This window comes from Orycteropus afer, unplaced genomic scaffold (assembly GCF_000298275.1).
Source record: "Orycteropus afer afer isolate SDZICR_OR568_19922 unplaced genomic scaffold, OryAfe1.0 scaffold00192, whole genome shotgun sequence".
Classification (NCBI taxonomy): domain Eukaryota; kingdom Metazoa; phylum Chordata; class Mammalia; order Tubulidentata; family Orycteropodidae; genus Orycteropus; species Orycteropus afer.
Genome location: NW_006921779.1, coordinates 2,374,379 through 2,390,474, shown reverse-complemented (window position 1 = coordinate 2,390,474; position 16,096 = coordinate 2,374,379). Strand labels below are relative to the sequence as shown.

The following is a 16,096-nucleotide window of genomic DNA, read 5'->3' as shown; positions in this document are numbered from 1 at the left end:
AAAAAAAAAAAAAAAAGGCAAATGTTTTGTTACATACATATTTACCATAATTTAAAAAGTAACAAATATTTTTTTGTTACATATGTATTTACCACAATTGAAAAAAAAGGCAAATGGTTCATAACATATGTATTTATCATAATTTATAAAAAGGCAAAAGTTTTGTTACATAAGTATTTACCACAATTTAAAAATTGGCAAACATTCTGTTACATATGTATTTACCACTCCCTTCAAAAAAAGCTGAAATGGCAAATGTTTTATTACATATGTATTTACCACAATTAGAAAAAATAAAATGTATGTTGCTCCAAAGTGGTGGTTTGTATAGGTCTCCCTGGGTCAGTGAAACTAACCAATCTCAATCCATGAGCTTGCCCAAGATACCCTAGAACTCAAGTCTCCTGACTCCTGGCCCAGGGTTTTCCATCTGGTCCCCTGCCTCTGCTTGACTTATCAACAAGGTAGGCCCTCTCGTTTCCAGAATCTGGTAAGAGCAAGCTGGCATCCAAAGAGGCCTCCAGATGATATTCTAGCTGAGGCGGCCTCAGAGGCCAGAGGAGGGAACTTACTGTACTGGGAAGACCTTCCTGTGAGAGACTGCTTCCTAGGGAGTGCAGGACGGGTTGAGGGGGGAGGAATCAGTGCTCAATGTAATAGTAGATCCCATAGTGGAGTGAGACATGAACCCATCAGACCCCCATTCACTCTCTAAAAGAAGAACAGTTCTCTGTAGGTTTCCTAAGGTAAAAAGCTTTTTAGGCCTACAGCTCTTGTGGGCTGATGCCCTTTCTCGTCACTAACTGCTCCCTACCTGCTGGACAGCATTTCGGTACAGGTAATCAACCATCATCCATAGCTCTTTGGGGATTTCCATGGGCTTCTCCAACTGGCTCCCATCATCTTCAGTCTGTACTGGCATCAGAGTCTGAAAAGAAATAAAACTCCTGACAAGAAGGCCCTCCAATGGAACTTCCGCCAGGCTGGCATCAGAACATATGACATGGGGCCACCAAACCCAAGGAAGAAGGAAACATTTCAATACCCCTAACCAAAGATTCCACAGGCAAAAATGAAATCAGGTGGTACAATCAAGGGGCAAAAGATGATTTTTTGAGAATTGGAAGAGGGTATGGTAAGCAGTTTCAATGAAATAGGTGAAATATGCACCATCTTCTTGGAGGCAGGGGAATCAAGCCCATAGCATTTCACTGTTAGAACCAGAGAGATGGTGTAGTCTGGTGAGGAAATAACATAATAGACTTAGAAGTCCAAAAACAGTGGTCCAGGTCCACTGTTAACTCATCATGTGACCTGTGACAAATCACTCTCCTTGACTGGGCCTCTGTTTTCATGTATACAATGAAGAGAACAGAGGTCAAGAGTTCATACATCTAAAAAAATGCATTGGGGGGAGGGAGAGAAGCATACATATTAGCAAAAATCTGCTCCAAACTAGCCTTGTAGTAGCATTAGCTCCATAGACACCTTTTAGATCTCAGCAAAATTAGTTTAGGAAAACGAACTACAAAGTGACAAAAACAAAAACCACAAATAATATCATGGGCTAGGGAATCTTCATTATCTTCAGATCCAGGCCAAGTTTCTCTACAATGTACTATTCAGAAAAGACTGAACAACAAGACCACAACACTTTGCAGCTCTTCCCATCAAGAGGTAGAGACTGTTTCCCTACCCTCTGCAATCAGGGCCTGCTTCATAACTTGGTCTAACCAATACAATGTAGCAGAAGTGGTACTTTGTGAGTTTTGGTGCTTACACATGAGGTCTTGCAGCTTCTGGCCTCACACTCTTGGAATGTGCTTGCTACCACTTATGGAAGTCTAGAGTAGCCTACTGAATAATGAGAGACCATATAGAGAGAGGCAGCCTGAACAGCAAGTACAAGACATGTGAGGGAGCTTCCCCATTAAGAATGCTCCAGTGTAATGCAGTATTTAATATGGCCCTTCAAGCCATAGTCCTTATAAATCCCACCAAATGACTGGGTGGTGGTGGTGTTGTTATGTGCCGTCATTGAGTCAGACCCGACTCATAGCGACCCCTCCTTCGGTTTCCGAGGCAGTATCACTGCGGAAGTAGATTGCCCAATCTTCCTTCCGAGGAATGACTGGTGGGTTTGAACCGCCAGCCTTCTGGTTAGCAGTCAAGTGCCTTAGGCACTACACTACCAGAGCTCCCAATGACTGGGTAGGACTATGCAAATAAGGTTTTATGGCTCACCAAGAGCTTTGGACAATTTGCTAATAATGTAAACAAGGTGTATGGCACCATTGTGGGGGTGACACTATGCAAATAAGCAATATGGAACTTGAATGAGAGAATTGGTTAGTTTTGTGATCCTGCTAGGCTTAAGAGAGAGCCAGTTACAGAGCAGAGAGGGGACCTCATGACCATCAAGAAAAGGCAGGGTGGAATACTTCCTTTGGGGTCCCTGTGCTGGGAGCATCCTAATCCGAGAGAGAGAGAAAGAGAGAGAGAGCGAGAGCAAGAGAGAGAGAGAGAGCGCACTGTAACACATAAGAGGCAGCAGTAATGCAGCAATAGCCAGAATGATAGTGACACGAGACAGCAGGAACCAAGAGACCAATGAGAGATGGCTGTGGTGGGGCTTGCTGACCCATGGAGCCAAGAGTTATAACACTTGCCCAAGAAAGCCCTCAGCAGAGCCTGGCAGCAGAGGGTGAGAAGCAGCTATCTTGATTAAGGAACTGTGTCTTGAGTTGTTCTATTATTTCTGAGTTGATCCCAATCCCGAGTTGTACCATTACTTCCCTAATGAACCACTTAATCTGAGTATGGTTTGTGAGGTCTGTGAGACACTGTAGCAAATTATCAAACCCAAAGGCAAGAGGGAGAGTACTGAAGGGGGAAGTAGCAGTTGAGGTTAGAGATGATGGAATGGTACAGCAGTTTGGAAAAGCTAAGCATTTGGGATATCTTTAATCTCTGCCTCATCAGAACCAGCTTTCTGCTGATCCTTATTAAAGAAAGTAATCATTTATCCAGTATTCACAGCTGCCATCTGACTACAACCACGCAAAGAAGCCAAAACAAGACTAGAAGAACCATGCTGGAGACCCACAGAACTAAGAGAAGCAAAAAAAAACTTTGTTGTATTAAGCCACTGAAATTTTAGGGTGGTTTGCTACACAGAAGTATGTAACTGATATACCAAGGTCTGGGGAGGCTGAAGAATTCTCAGGTCCCTGAGGAGGTGGGCATAGGAATATCATTTTGTATAGCTTGACTACTACACAGTTCTACATATTTTCTTGTGGCATGTAACTCACCAGCTCTCTAACAGTTTCAAGTGGTAGGTCCAAGATTGGCTCCCTCATGTAGCACAATGTATGAATGGGAGACCCGAAACAGCTGGGCAGATAGTTCCCAGACACAGACAAAAAGTAATCCTTTCCCCTCTCCAAGTGTAAAACCAGAATGTCCTCAATTTTGTCTTCACCCGAGTTGAGCTTTGTAGCCGTGGTCTTATTTACAAATAGCTCCAATTCAATTTCAATGTAAGAATCTGGAGAAAAATTTAAAAAATTATGTTGGCTTGGGAGAAGCCTAGAGTAAAGGGGGAAAGGTGATAAGAGGGTAAGACATAAAGGTTAAGGAAAGGAAATAAGAGGTGTCAGCCAGCCAATCAGTATCTCTGTGCACTCCAGAGACCCAAGGATAGGGAGTGCACAGCCCAAGTGGGACTACAAAAACATCTGAAAAGGTTAAGTGCCATAAAATCCAATTCAAGTACTGAGTAGCACAGCTCAAACTGAAAATATTGATACAATAAGAAGACATGATCAGAGAGGTTTCTCTGAACCAGGTAAGATCAACATACCTGACTCCGTGGAAAATATAATTACTGTGTAACATGTTTAAGCCCTGTTGCACAGCACAACACAGCTATGAAAAGGAAAATTTAGGGGAGAAGCTCAGATAAGACATTCTACAGCTAGATATAACTTCTGAATTACCATCCATTATTATTCTCCACAGGGAGCCCTGGTGGCACAGTGGCTAAGAGCCACCAATCAAAAAGTCAGTGGTTTGAACCTACCAGCCACTTTGTGGGAGAAAGATGTGGCAGTCAGCTTCTATAAACTACAGCCTTGGAAATCCTATAGGGCAGTTCTACTCTGTCCTATAGGGTCACTATGTTGTTATGTTGTTGTTAGATGCCATCAAGTCAGCTCCAACTCATAGTGACCCTACGTACAACAGAACACTGCCCAGTCGTGCACCATCTTTACAATCCTTGCTAAACCTGAGCCCGTTATTGCAGCTACTGTATCAATCCATTTCAATGAGGGCCTTCCCCTTTTTTGCTGACCCTCCACTTATCCAAGCATGATATCCTTCTCCAGGGAATGGTCTTTTCTGACAACGTGACCAAAGTACGTTCACTATGAGTTGGAATCAATTCAATGGCAATGGATTTGGTACCAATCTTCATGGATAACTGATAATCTCCAGCGGATAACTGGAGGTTGATTGTTGTTGTTATATGCCGTCAAGTCAGACCCGACTCATAGAGACCCCTCCTTGGGTTTCTGAGGCAGTGTCACTACGGAAGTAGATTGCCCCATCTTCCTTCCAAGGAGTGGCTGGTGAGTTTGAACCGCCAGCCTTCTGGTTAGCAGTCAAGTCCCTTAGGCACTTTGCTACCAGAGCTCCCAGAGGTTGATTAGAGTGAAACTAAATCAAGTTGATTTCAACTCACAGCAAATCCTTTAGGACACAGTAGAACTGCCCCCACAGGGTTTCCAAGGCTGTAAATCTTTACGGAAGCACATTGCCTCATCTTTCTCTTAAAGAGTGGCTAGTGGATTTGAACTGCAGACCTTTTGGTTGGCAGTTGAATGCTTTAACCATTGCACCACCAGAGCTCCTTATAGTGAGACAGGCAGTAAAAATAGTTCCTTTAACAATAGCACCTACTTCACAACAATCCTGTTTTCTTTTTCCATGAAATTATGGAACATACAAGCTACTAATGAGACTTCTTTAGAAATTGAACTCACAATCCTATTTTTATATTTTATTCATGAATGGGTTCATCCACTGTTGCTGTTGTGTATAGCTGAGTTGATTTTGACTCTTAGCAAACCTATAGGACAGAGTAGAACCGCCCCATGGGGATTCCTAGGCTGTGATCTTTACAAGAGCAGACCACCAGGTCTTTTCTCCCACAGAGCTGCTGCTGGGTCCGAACTGCTGATCTTTTGTTTAGCAGCTGAGTCCTTAACCACTGTGCCACCAGAACTCCTTGGTTCATCCACTTGAACCAAGGGCTTGAAAAAACTTTTAAATGGAAAACAAAACACTCAAAACCAAAAGCTTAGTTTAAGAGAGTGAGTATGGACAGGATAGGTTGTTTCCTAAACCAGCAATTGAGAGCCTTGGAGCAGAGGTCTTACCTGGTAGGAGGAACCCTCTGCTGGGATTGGCATTCAACCACTGCTTACAGTAGGACTCTTCATCAGGCTTGTTGATGAATTCAAACTGACAAGGTACTTGTCCATTATGAATTGTGAAGGATTCTACTTGCAAGTGCATGTACTTCACATTCTGAAAACAGAACTGGGAGCAAGCCCGGGACTAGTCAAGACCAGTGCTCTCTCCTTGGCAACCTGCCCAGCTACCCCAACTGGGCTATTCTTACCCTGGAAAGAAAATGAAGACCCATCTCTTTGAACTAATGTTTCTGTGTTGATAAATATTTACCTGGGAGGTCACAGCTACCACTAAAAGAACTGTTGTCTGTGTTTAACCCAGAAACCCAAAAAACTCAAGTTGTCTGGTAAATAAATTTCCTGGAGTCAAAGTTTACTTCTTCTATACTCACAGATCATTTCCAAAACACCCTTCACAAATTCCACCCCCAAACATGAAGATCAAGCTCATCCTTCCAAAGAACTGGGTATCTAGGGCATTAAAAGCATCCTCACCATAAACCCCCAGATGAGCAACTGCTTGGTATTATCACTTCTGAATGAGTTATGCTGTGGCACTTCATGAAAAGCCTTCCACTATTATTTGACTCCTCCCACTGCTCATCATATCCTACACTGCTTTCCTTCCCAGCAACTCATGTGTATCGAAGACATTCAGATACAATTAAACCCCAGTCAAAGCAAAGCATCACAAAGAAGGCAAATCCATTGCAAGGATACATACCAGTTACTCCAGAATCAAACACCACTTTGGATCATCTATGCTATTACTTAAGGAGCTCTGGTGGCCAACTGGTTAAAGTGCTCAGCTGCTAACCAAAAGGTCAGTGGTTCGAATCTGCTTCCATAAAGATTTCAACCTTGGAAAACCTATGAGGCAGTTCTACTCTGTCCTATAGGGGTTGCTATGAGTCAGAATTGACTCTATGGCACATACTAAATAAGAACACACCATTACTTAACTCATGGATGGTCCATGTGTGGATGGAATATATGAGCCACAAAGATAGATGGCTTAAAGGATCAGGAGATAAATACAACCTACACCAACAACTCATCTCTTCTCAAGTAAGGCATCACTGGCCTCACTTCATCTAGAAGCAGCCCATCAAGAGGGAAAAGACTCCAGTAGTCTGCTGGGTGCCTCTTCTTAGCCCTAGTAGCTGAGGGAAATGTAAGTTCTATGAGTAGAAGAGTCTGGTGCCAATATTATTGTGTCCTTCCTACCTCTCGCTTGGAGAGGGAAACAGAAGGAATGTTTGCATTTTCCATCTTATCCAGGGAGCGCACAATCTCTTCCAGAGTCTTCCGGTAAAGCTCTTCATTTACGACCCTCACCTGGAAGGGAAACATCAAAGGCTGAGTGCCTTGGCTTCTGCCCATTTCTTTTTTTTCAGTGCAGAGGTCATCCATAGCACTGGGAAAGAGGAGTTGATAGCAACTTAGTCATCTTCTACAGAAAGTGAAAGCTAAAAAGATTTAATTAATTAACAAAGAACCCAATTAACAATATCATTAGTAGGGTCCCCCAGAGGCAAAGCTTGAGGTAAAGCCAACTGCTTTCTGATTAGCAGAAAGAAGATAGAGTGAAAGTGTGGTTGGCAGTTCTGCCAGGCTTAGGTCTACGGCAGAAAGACCCCCGAAGCCCACTTCCATTTTGCTTGCTGCTGCAAACAAGCCTGCAGTGAAAATCTTGGGCTTTGATTTCTTAAGTTTTTTTTTTTTTTAAACCATATCTATGAATCAAAAAGATTCTGTCAACCTTGCCTCTGTATTTTGAATTATAAACTTTTTCCCCTTTTCCAGTAATAAAATTTCATATAGCATTCATCAGACTTTTTTCAAAATACCCAGACTCTCATAGATTCTGATACAACTCTATTCACACCCTTCAGAGTTGGTAATACAAAGAAACACCAACATCACAGAAGAAGAAATGCAAATAGATAGGAAACAACCTTACTAGTAACCAGGGAAATGTAATCTAAAACCATGAATTATTTTTATATATTATGTATGTATATATATGCACATGGGAGCTCTGGTGGCATAGTGCCTAAGGCATCTGACTGCTCACCAGAAGACTGGAGGTTGAAACCCACCAGCCACTTCTTGGAAGGAAGACTGGACAATCTACTTCTGTAGTAATACCACCTTAGAAACCCAAGGATGGGTCACTATGAGTCGGATCCAACTCCATGGCAGTGAGTTTTGGTTTTTTTGTTATGTATGCATATATACATATATTTTTCCTCATTGGGTTGGCAAAAATTTTAAAGATTCATAAAATCCAATATTGGCAAGAGTGTGAAAAAATAAGCTCATACATGTTGTTGTTGTTATGTGCTGTCAAGTCAGAACTGACTCATGGTGACCCCTCCCTGGGTTTCTGAGGCAGTATCACTATGGAAGTAGATTGCCCAACCTTCCTTCTGAGGAGTGGCTGGTGGGTTTGAACTGCCAGCCTTCTGGTTAGCAGTCAAGTGCCTTAGCCACTATGCTACCAGAGCTCCTGAGCTCATAGTTGGCAGAAAATGGTAAGGACTATTGGGAGGATCACTTAGCAGTGTCTAATTTAAAACACATTTACATTTGAGTCACTAATTTTACCTATAAGAATTTCATGCTATAGAAATATTCACACAGGTACAGAAAGATGGACATGGAGTATGCTCTCTACAGCACTACATGTAATAGCAGAACTTTGGAAACAACTTAAACCATAAACATATGGTTCATCCACACTGCAGAATATACTTTGTAGCCTCTCAAAATAATGTTGTTGTTATGTGCCGTTGAGTCAGACCCAACTCAAAGCGACCCCTCCTTGCGTTTCTGAGGTGGTATCACTACGGAAGTAGATTGCCCAACCTTCCTTCCAAGGAGTGGGTGGTGGATTTGAACTGCCAGCCTTCTGGTTAGCCGTCAAGTGCCTCAGGCACTACACTACCAGAGCTCCTTCAAAATAATGATAAGCTTTACTTTTACTGACATGGAAAGATCTCCAAGACGTATTGAGTGGGGAAAAAGATGTTCTCAAAATAATACATATAATATGATTTCTTTTACCAAAAAAAGGAAAAAGAAATCCTCCGTGATGTATATAGAGCACTGACAGACTTATTTTTAAATGCATAAAGAGAGGTCTGAAAAGACAGTCCAAAAGCAAGTAAGAATAGACATGTAGGTAGAAATACAGAGTAGATACATACCAACAGTAGATTACTTCTATAATGTTAAAACAATGTTTAAAAGAAACTTCCCCACTAACAAAGAGGTGAAGACCAGAAAGACACAAGTGGTTTGGGCTGTGAGAACCAATTCCCCACAGAATGACAGCAGGCAGAGCTGCCCACCTACCCCAATGTCAAATACTGAGCTGACGGGCTTGTGGTCACTGGTCTTCAGGGCCATGTGGCTCTGGTAACTCAGCTGAGTGATGTTCTTCCCTTTCCAGAGGACCCGATCACACCAGGCAGGAGCACGACACTTCTCACTGAAATGCAAAGTCCACACTGGGAGCCCTCAAAGAGACAGCAGCACCTACTGAACAGCTGGTGCCCTGGCTGGGTCAGGGATGACAGAGCACAGCCTCTAGTCATCAGCTAAGTGACCTGATGAGGCAGGACTGACTCAGGTCCACCAAGGGAAAACAAGTATCCCGGGCGGAATCATCCAAAACAACTACAAAAGCTCAAAGCAAAAACACCATTCAGACAGATTCTCTGCTCTTTACTCTCCAGTGGAGATCAGGAGAGAGCCAGGAAGGCAACTGGAGAGTAAGTACTCCACAGTTTTTAAAGGATAGTGGTTAAGAGAACAGGCTCTGAATTCAGACTGCCTGTGTTTAAATCTTCGCTCTCTCACTTGCATGCTTGGGAGATTCTTTGATCTCCCTGTGGGCCTCAGTTCCCTGATTTATAAAAGGAGGATAAGAAATTGTATCTACAGAGTTGTTGAGATTAAATGAGATAATACAAGCAATGTGTATGGAACAGTGTGTAGCACACATTGAGCACTAATAAAAAATATTCACTGCCTTGTAATGAAAATATTAACCATCTTGTCATGACCAAGCACAAGCTAACTTAGTTGGAATCATCTAATTACCCTAAGCAGACATGAAAAGATAAATGAGTATCAAGAATTATCAGGGAACAAAGGAAAGGCAGACAAATTAAATGCGGGCAAAAAACTAAGGGAAAGAAAGCAGTAGGAAAGGCTGGCTGCTTAATGAGCAGATAAGAACAGAAAATGTTGACCCGGACTCAAAATATCCAGAGCTCAAAGTATAGGAGAAAAGTTATAAACAACTCATCTTTTTTCTTTAGGTCTATGACAAGCAAGTGCCTCCCAGAACCTCAGTTCCTTGAAGCAACCCCTGACCTACCTGGTATCCCAGTCATCAGAGCCAGTATCGTACTTATAAGTAGGCTGGAACGTGAGCTGGCCCTCTGTGAAGCCTTCAAAGACAGCCTTTGCAGCCACCTGACTTTTCAACTATACAAAACAATGAAAGAAAAAATCTTGAATTGGCAGAGAAAAGCAAGTAAATCTGGAATTCAAATTCGAACCCAAAGGGAAAAGTCCCATGAGAAAGCTATTCCTTAAGATCTTGAGTCCCACTAACTCCTAGGAAGAAGAGCAAGCTGGCCATTCCCTCACTGATACAGTTTTAAGGGCTCTTTTCTAAGAGTGTATCTGCATCTCAGGAGCCTAAGTACCATCTTACTGAGATGTCTCTAGCAAGATTAGGTACCACTGAACACAGTTTATCCCTTCCTGGTACCAAACACTTCATCTATGTGTACTACATACAAGGAGATAGAACTGTGTTGTGAAATTAGCTTTGTGACCTATGGGGTAGCTCATGCCTTGGTGTTCCCATCTGTAAATTTGGGATTTATAATTTAGGATTGTTGGGAAGATTAACTGTCAACTTAGTGTCTAGCACATTCTAATAATAACTAGCATCCCCCCTATTGCATCCCTCCTAATGCTAGGGGCTCCTTCCAGATCACATTCCCAGAAAGAGGGAAAAAAAAACACAGGTGCTCTTGCCTCTTCCCTGGAGCACCACACTTGGTATTGAGCAGAATGGTGAAGACCTGTGCACTCTAACACTGGAGACAGGGTCAGTTATCCTGGGAATACCACTTGACAAACTTCCTGAAAAACTATTACAGGAAAAGTAACAGGAAACAATATAACTTATGTATTAATGTAAGTGGATGCTTCTTGAATGGGTGTGTAAAGACCTTAAGACCATCTGGAAAGCAAAAAAAAGACCACACAACAAAAGGAGGACTATAACCTCAGGTAGCATAGTGCCTAAGGCATTTGACTGCTAACCAGAAAAAAGGTTGGGCAATCTACTTTCATAGTGATACTGCCTCGGAAACCCAAGGAGGGGTCGCTATGAGTCGGGGCCGACTCGATGGCACATAACGAAAACCACCACAACCACCTCAGGAAAGACAAGACAAGAAAGCAAGAAGAGACCAGCATCAAACTGGAAGGGAAAGTAGAATGCTTCAGTCCCAAATAGAGAGGCAATACACAGATAGTTATAAAACTGGCTGGGTTAATGCTAAAATGGGATTGAAGAAAATAAACGTAATTTTCCAAAGAACAAAACTGGAGAGAACAATGTGCTAATAAAGAGACGATTATTCCATATAGACAGACATACAAAATTGGCTGCTGTTGTTGTTTTTACCCCCTTCAACTGACCTGCACTGGAGGAAAAAAAAATGGGTAATAAAAAGATTTAGACTAATGACAATACTTGGTGTATTAAAAGGGGAATAAAACTATAAAGAAAAAGGACTTTAGCATTCTGAACCACATGAACAGTTTTGAGATCTATTGAGGGGACCAGACTGGAAACAGTCAAAGAGAAACAGATTTCTCTTGTCCTGTGAAATGGCTAATGCTCCCAGGAGGAAATGCTAAGCCAAGCCATAGTGGACAATAGCAGGTTACAGAACCGATTTCTGTGGGAAGTGAAGAAGGCCACTCAGAAAGAAGAGCTGTCCTCCATCCCTACTGGGCAAGTCTGGTGAGGAGAGGGAGGGAGGAAGCAGGAGACTCTCCTAAAAAAATGATTAAACTAGCCTACATATACCAAGCATCTTCTTTATGAAAAGCTTGGTACCCTTTTAGCTCCAATTTCAGATCTCCTGAGTAAGTGAGCAAGTGAGAAAGAGAGAACTCTTGCTCCAAAGGAGACAAGGCACATCAAGGAAAGAGCCAATGGGTTGACAACTCCAGAAAATGGAAATGCAGATGAAACAAAGAAATGCCTGAACAGAATCAGCTCCTCAGGGAAACCTCTTAAGTGGAAGAAGAAAAGGCCTGAGAGTAGGAAGCCCAGCGTTTCCATCCCCACACAGTGAAAGGGCAGCTGCCTGCCCAAGGCACAGGTGTGGCCATCTGTACCTGATCATATGCATACAGGGTTTGAAAGGCCTTCTCTTCAATGAGCTTTTTCACTTTTTCCACATCCAGCTCTTCTATCCTGTAGTTGAGGTCCCCCAGCCACAGGATCACACTGTGAGGACAGAGCACAAAGAAGTTTAGGAGGAATTTGGACCCATCCACCCAGAGTGCTTCTCAAAGAAGGCCCCTGAGCTCAGCCTCTGGGGACCTGGGCAGGGAGGTGACCCAATGTTCAAGGAAAGTTTTCCTCTTGCAACACCATGTCTAACATGCTGTTTATTCAATTACCTTGCTCCAAGTTCAGTACAAACAGCCTTTCGTTCTCCTTGATTATTTTATTTTTACATGGTTGGAAAGACAGACTACAAAGATCTAAAAGCAAGATGCTAATTTACCTCATTCTTGGTTTCCCAAGGCAAAAAAGGTCAAGTATTGGGAGTTATGTACAATTGCTCAGGGGCCCCAAACTGGATGATGCCATGACCACCTCTGCCTCCATGCACACCCCAGATCACAAAGCACCCTCTCTGCCCTGGTTTCTGAGCTGAGTTCCTCTGAAACAAAGCTTCACCTATACAATGGATTCTGCATTTAACCACCACCATGTTATTAGTTCAGCCACTCCTCGGAAGGAAGGTTGGGCAATCCTACTTCCGTAGTGATATTGCCTCGGAAACCCAAGGAGGGGTCGCTATGAGTCGGGGCGGACTCGACGGCACATAACAACAACAACAACAACAACATGTTATTAGTTGGCTCTTTCTGCACACCTGTGTAGAGTGCGACAGGTGTTTTATTATACCAACTGCTTTGGGAGAAAGAATGCTCCCATATGACATCACACTCTAATGAAGTCCAGCAGTGCTCTATCCAAACCCAGGAAATGTACCACTAGAGAACCTGCACAATACACATCCCCCAAAATATATGCATCCACGGCTGGAACGCACACAAACTGGCATATAAGCTGCAACCTCACAAACAAGGATGCAGAAGGTTCCCAGGAAAGGAAGACCTCAGCAGTAAGACACGCTCCCTGCTGGGTTCCCTGGAGAATGAAAGCCATTTTGTCGGCTTCCAGAATACCAATGAGCTTCTGCCCAAGACATTCCCCCCCCTGCCAGCATGCAGGAAGGGAGGCTTGGCTGTTTACTCCTGACGGAGACTATGACCTCAGTAGCATCTTCCTCTCTATAAGAGAAGTGACACAGGTGTTACCATAAAGTCTGGAGTTCTAATATGCTTTGAATTTAGACAAGTAAGAAGTCTGGAGAGAAAAGAAATAAAGAAAATAGTACAAGCAGGACATCCTGGATAGAATGGGAGAACAACGTGGAATAAAAACACAAAATTCTGAAGAAAAAAACAAAAAAGAAAAGGGCCAGGTTTGCAGGTCTGATAGAGCCTGGTGAGACCCCTGAGGCTACGGCCCCTAGTTACCCTTCAGGTCTGGAACAGAACTTACTCCTGTAGCTCCCAGCCAAACAACAGGCATATGGGGAGAACATTTACATCACGTAGATACACCCTTGGAGTGATCAATCACGGGAGAACAGAAGGACAGTGTTTGCACAGGGAGACTGCTTGGGGGGTGGAAGTGCATGGGAGGGAAGGACACAGGGAAGAGTTAGCTACGGGGAGGAAGTGGGAAGAGAGCTGTTACACTGTGGGGAACTGCAGTCAATGTCATGAAACAAAATGTGTATAAACTGCTGTATGGAAAATGAATTTGCTCTAGAAACTTTCACCCAGATCACAATAAAAAATTTTTTTAAATATTAGCACAAGAGGCCCCAAGAAGCTGCAACTATAGCTTTGTGAAGTTGAATCAAAAGGACAAAAAGACTATCAGTGAAGGCAAACAAATGTAGTCCAACTCTCAATTACTCACACTTCTGGAAAGAACAGACATATGAAATCTGTATATATCCTTCTGAAAACTAAATAATTTGAGATGCTCACTCTTTGGTTGCTTTCCTCATGATGTTGCCTCCAAGCAGACCCAGAGTTAAATAAATCTTAGACATTTTCTAGCAATAAATTATGTTTGAGAAAGATTCCAGAGGTCTGCCAGATGGTAAGGTTCCTTGCTGGTGGAAATGGTTTGCTCTTAATGACTAACCCAAATGTTGGCGGGCTGAACCCACCCAGCGGTACCATGGAAGAAAGGCCTGGTGATCTGCCTCCATAAAGATTACAGCCAAAAAAACCCCACAGAGCAGTTCTGCCCTGTAACACATGGGGCTGCCTGAGTCAGAAATCGACTCAACAGCAACGGGTTTAGTTGATCTGGTTTTCACCAGAGGGTAAGTTAGGAAACTGAAAATTCCCAAAAGCTATAATCCACGTGTAACCGAGAGCTGGCGGATACTACCATGCCTATAATGGGAAGCCTCCCCAAGTCACCTGCCCAAGAAAACGCAGAGCCGTAACTCTGCGCATCAGACGTGAAACGCATGGGGCAGATGCCCTGACTCACTCGTGCTTGTTAATGGTGAGAGGAGGCAGGCTTGAGTCAATCTGACAAAACTGCATTCGGGAACAAATGTCTCTGTAGTCCTGGTTCCTCCTCTCATACTCTTCGGTGTGGGCGGCCAGATGAGAATTCACGACGCAGATGCTCGTGTTGTGGAACCGGAACCTGATCGCCACGCCTCCTTTGTTACCCTACAAAAAAGATCCCCAAACAGAAATCCTACTCACATCTTCATTGCCAATCACTTAAACCTGTAAATTTTCCAAATGTTTTCCTCTTAATGAGTCACCAAAATAACCCTGTAAGATTTAGTAGAGGAGCTAGTCATATCTGTACTTTACAGATAAGAAAACAAATCCAAGAAGGCAAAATGACTAGTCAGCCAAGGGCAAGCCGGGTCTAGAACCAGCTCTTTCCATCCATGTCTTTTTCTTTTCATTTTTTGTGATAAATAAATATGTAACAAAACATTTGCCATTTCAACAAACTTCACATTACAATTCAGTGACGTTAATTATGTTCAGCATGTCTTTCAACCATCACCCTTCTCCATTCCCAAATTTCTCCCTCCCCTAGCAGAAGCTTATGTCCCCTAAGCGCTATGTCTTCCTCTCCCCCTCCATCCCATTCACCCTGGTAACCACTAATAGACTTTGATCTCTATGCACTTGCCTATTCTAGGTGTTTCATGTAAGTAGTATTATACAGAATTTGTCCTCCTGCGACTGACTTATTTCACTCAGCACTACGTTGACAAGGTTCATCCATGTTTTAGCATGTATCAGGTCAGCCCATGCTCTTTTCACTTAATCACAGGCAAATCCTATGCTCTCCCTTCTCCACATGAAGCCAAGCTCCTGCAGTAGAACCTGAAAACGGGACTTAGATAGCCTCACAAGGAACACGATGTTGCACATCCACTTTTAGCATTCCTTCTCTTCACCAATGACCCAAACAGTCTCTTCAAAGTACTTCCTGGGTTAAATGGGAGGATCAACCAGATGTTCCAGTGTTGCACAAACACAAGGATACATACTAGTGGGGCAAATCAGCCAGCAATTCGCTAAAACATCATTTATAAATAGTCTGCTCACTCTAGCCTGGCTTGAGAGTACAAATCACCTTGCAGTGCCAGCACCCTCAAATGTCACTGCGCCATCAGACACGGGGTCAAAGCCCTCGGGATCAAGGTCCTCAGAGTAGCAAACATACCAGCCAGGAACTCACCATCCTCCCCATGATTCCTGTCCCCACAGTCTCCGCTTCCACTTCTGTGATGTACGCTGCATGTTCTTGCTTGACATACAACAGCAGCATGATCCCAACCAGTCGGATGAGCTTCACCTGGAAAGCAAAGCCAAACATAAAGCCCACTCAAGTCAAGCATGAAATAGAAGTTGAAAACAGGAATAAGTTTCCCAGAGCTGGCTGAGGGTACTGATGTGCCTCCCTCCTCATACTAAGACACAGTTTGTTTCACTAAGCATGCTACGTGACACCCCAAACAGCCTACAATGCCACTGAGACCCTGCATCCTCTCCACCCAGACACGCCTCTTCTATAAGACCTGAAACTGAAAATACCAGGAAAATAAAGACTGGCCTATATGATAAAGGCTGGGGCAGTGGTGGAGCAGTGGTAGAATTCTCATTTCCCATGAGGGAAACCTGGGTTCAATTCCCAGCCAATGGAGAGAGGC

General features: G+C 43.2%; 1 protein-coding gene across 1 annotated transcript in view; it reads right to left on the bottom strand.

Moving 5' to 3' along the window:
• Positions 1-16,096, bottom strand: part of INPP5B (inositol polyphosphate-5-phosphatase B) — a 76,206-nt gene that overhangs the window by 4,865 nt on the left and 55,245 nt on the right. Inside the window, exons 11-19 of the mRNA XM_042781880.1 lie at positions 15,625-15,741; positions 14,401-14,588; positions 11,922-12,033; positions 9,871-9,980; positions 8,841-8,976; positions 6,708-6,818; positions 5,445-5,607; positions 3,315-3,550; positions 815-928 (exon numbers count right to left, since the gene is read on the bottom strand). Of these exons, the coding sequence (XP_042637814.1) occupies positions 815-928; positions 3,315-3,550; positions 5,445-5,607; positions 6,708-6,818; positions 8,841-8,976; positions 9,871-9,980; positions 11,922-12,033; positions 14,401-14,588; positions 15,625-15,741 (1,287 nt within the window). The remainder of the gene's footprint in view (positions 1-814; positions 929-3,314; positions 3,551-5,444; positions 5,608-6,707; positions 6,819-8,840; positions 8,977-9,870; positions 9,981-11,921; positions 12,034-14,400; positions 14,589-15,624; positions 15,742-16,096) is intronic.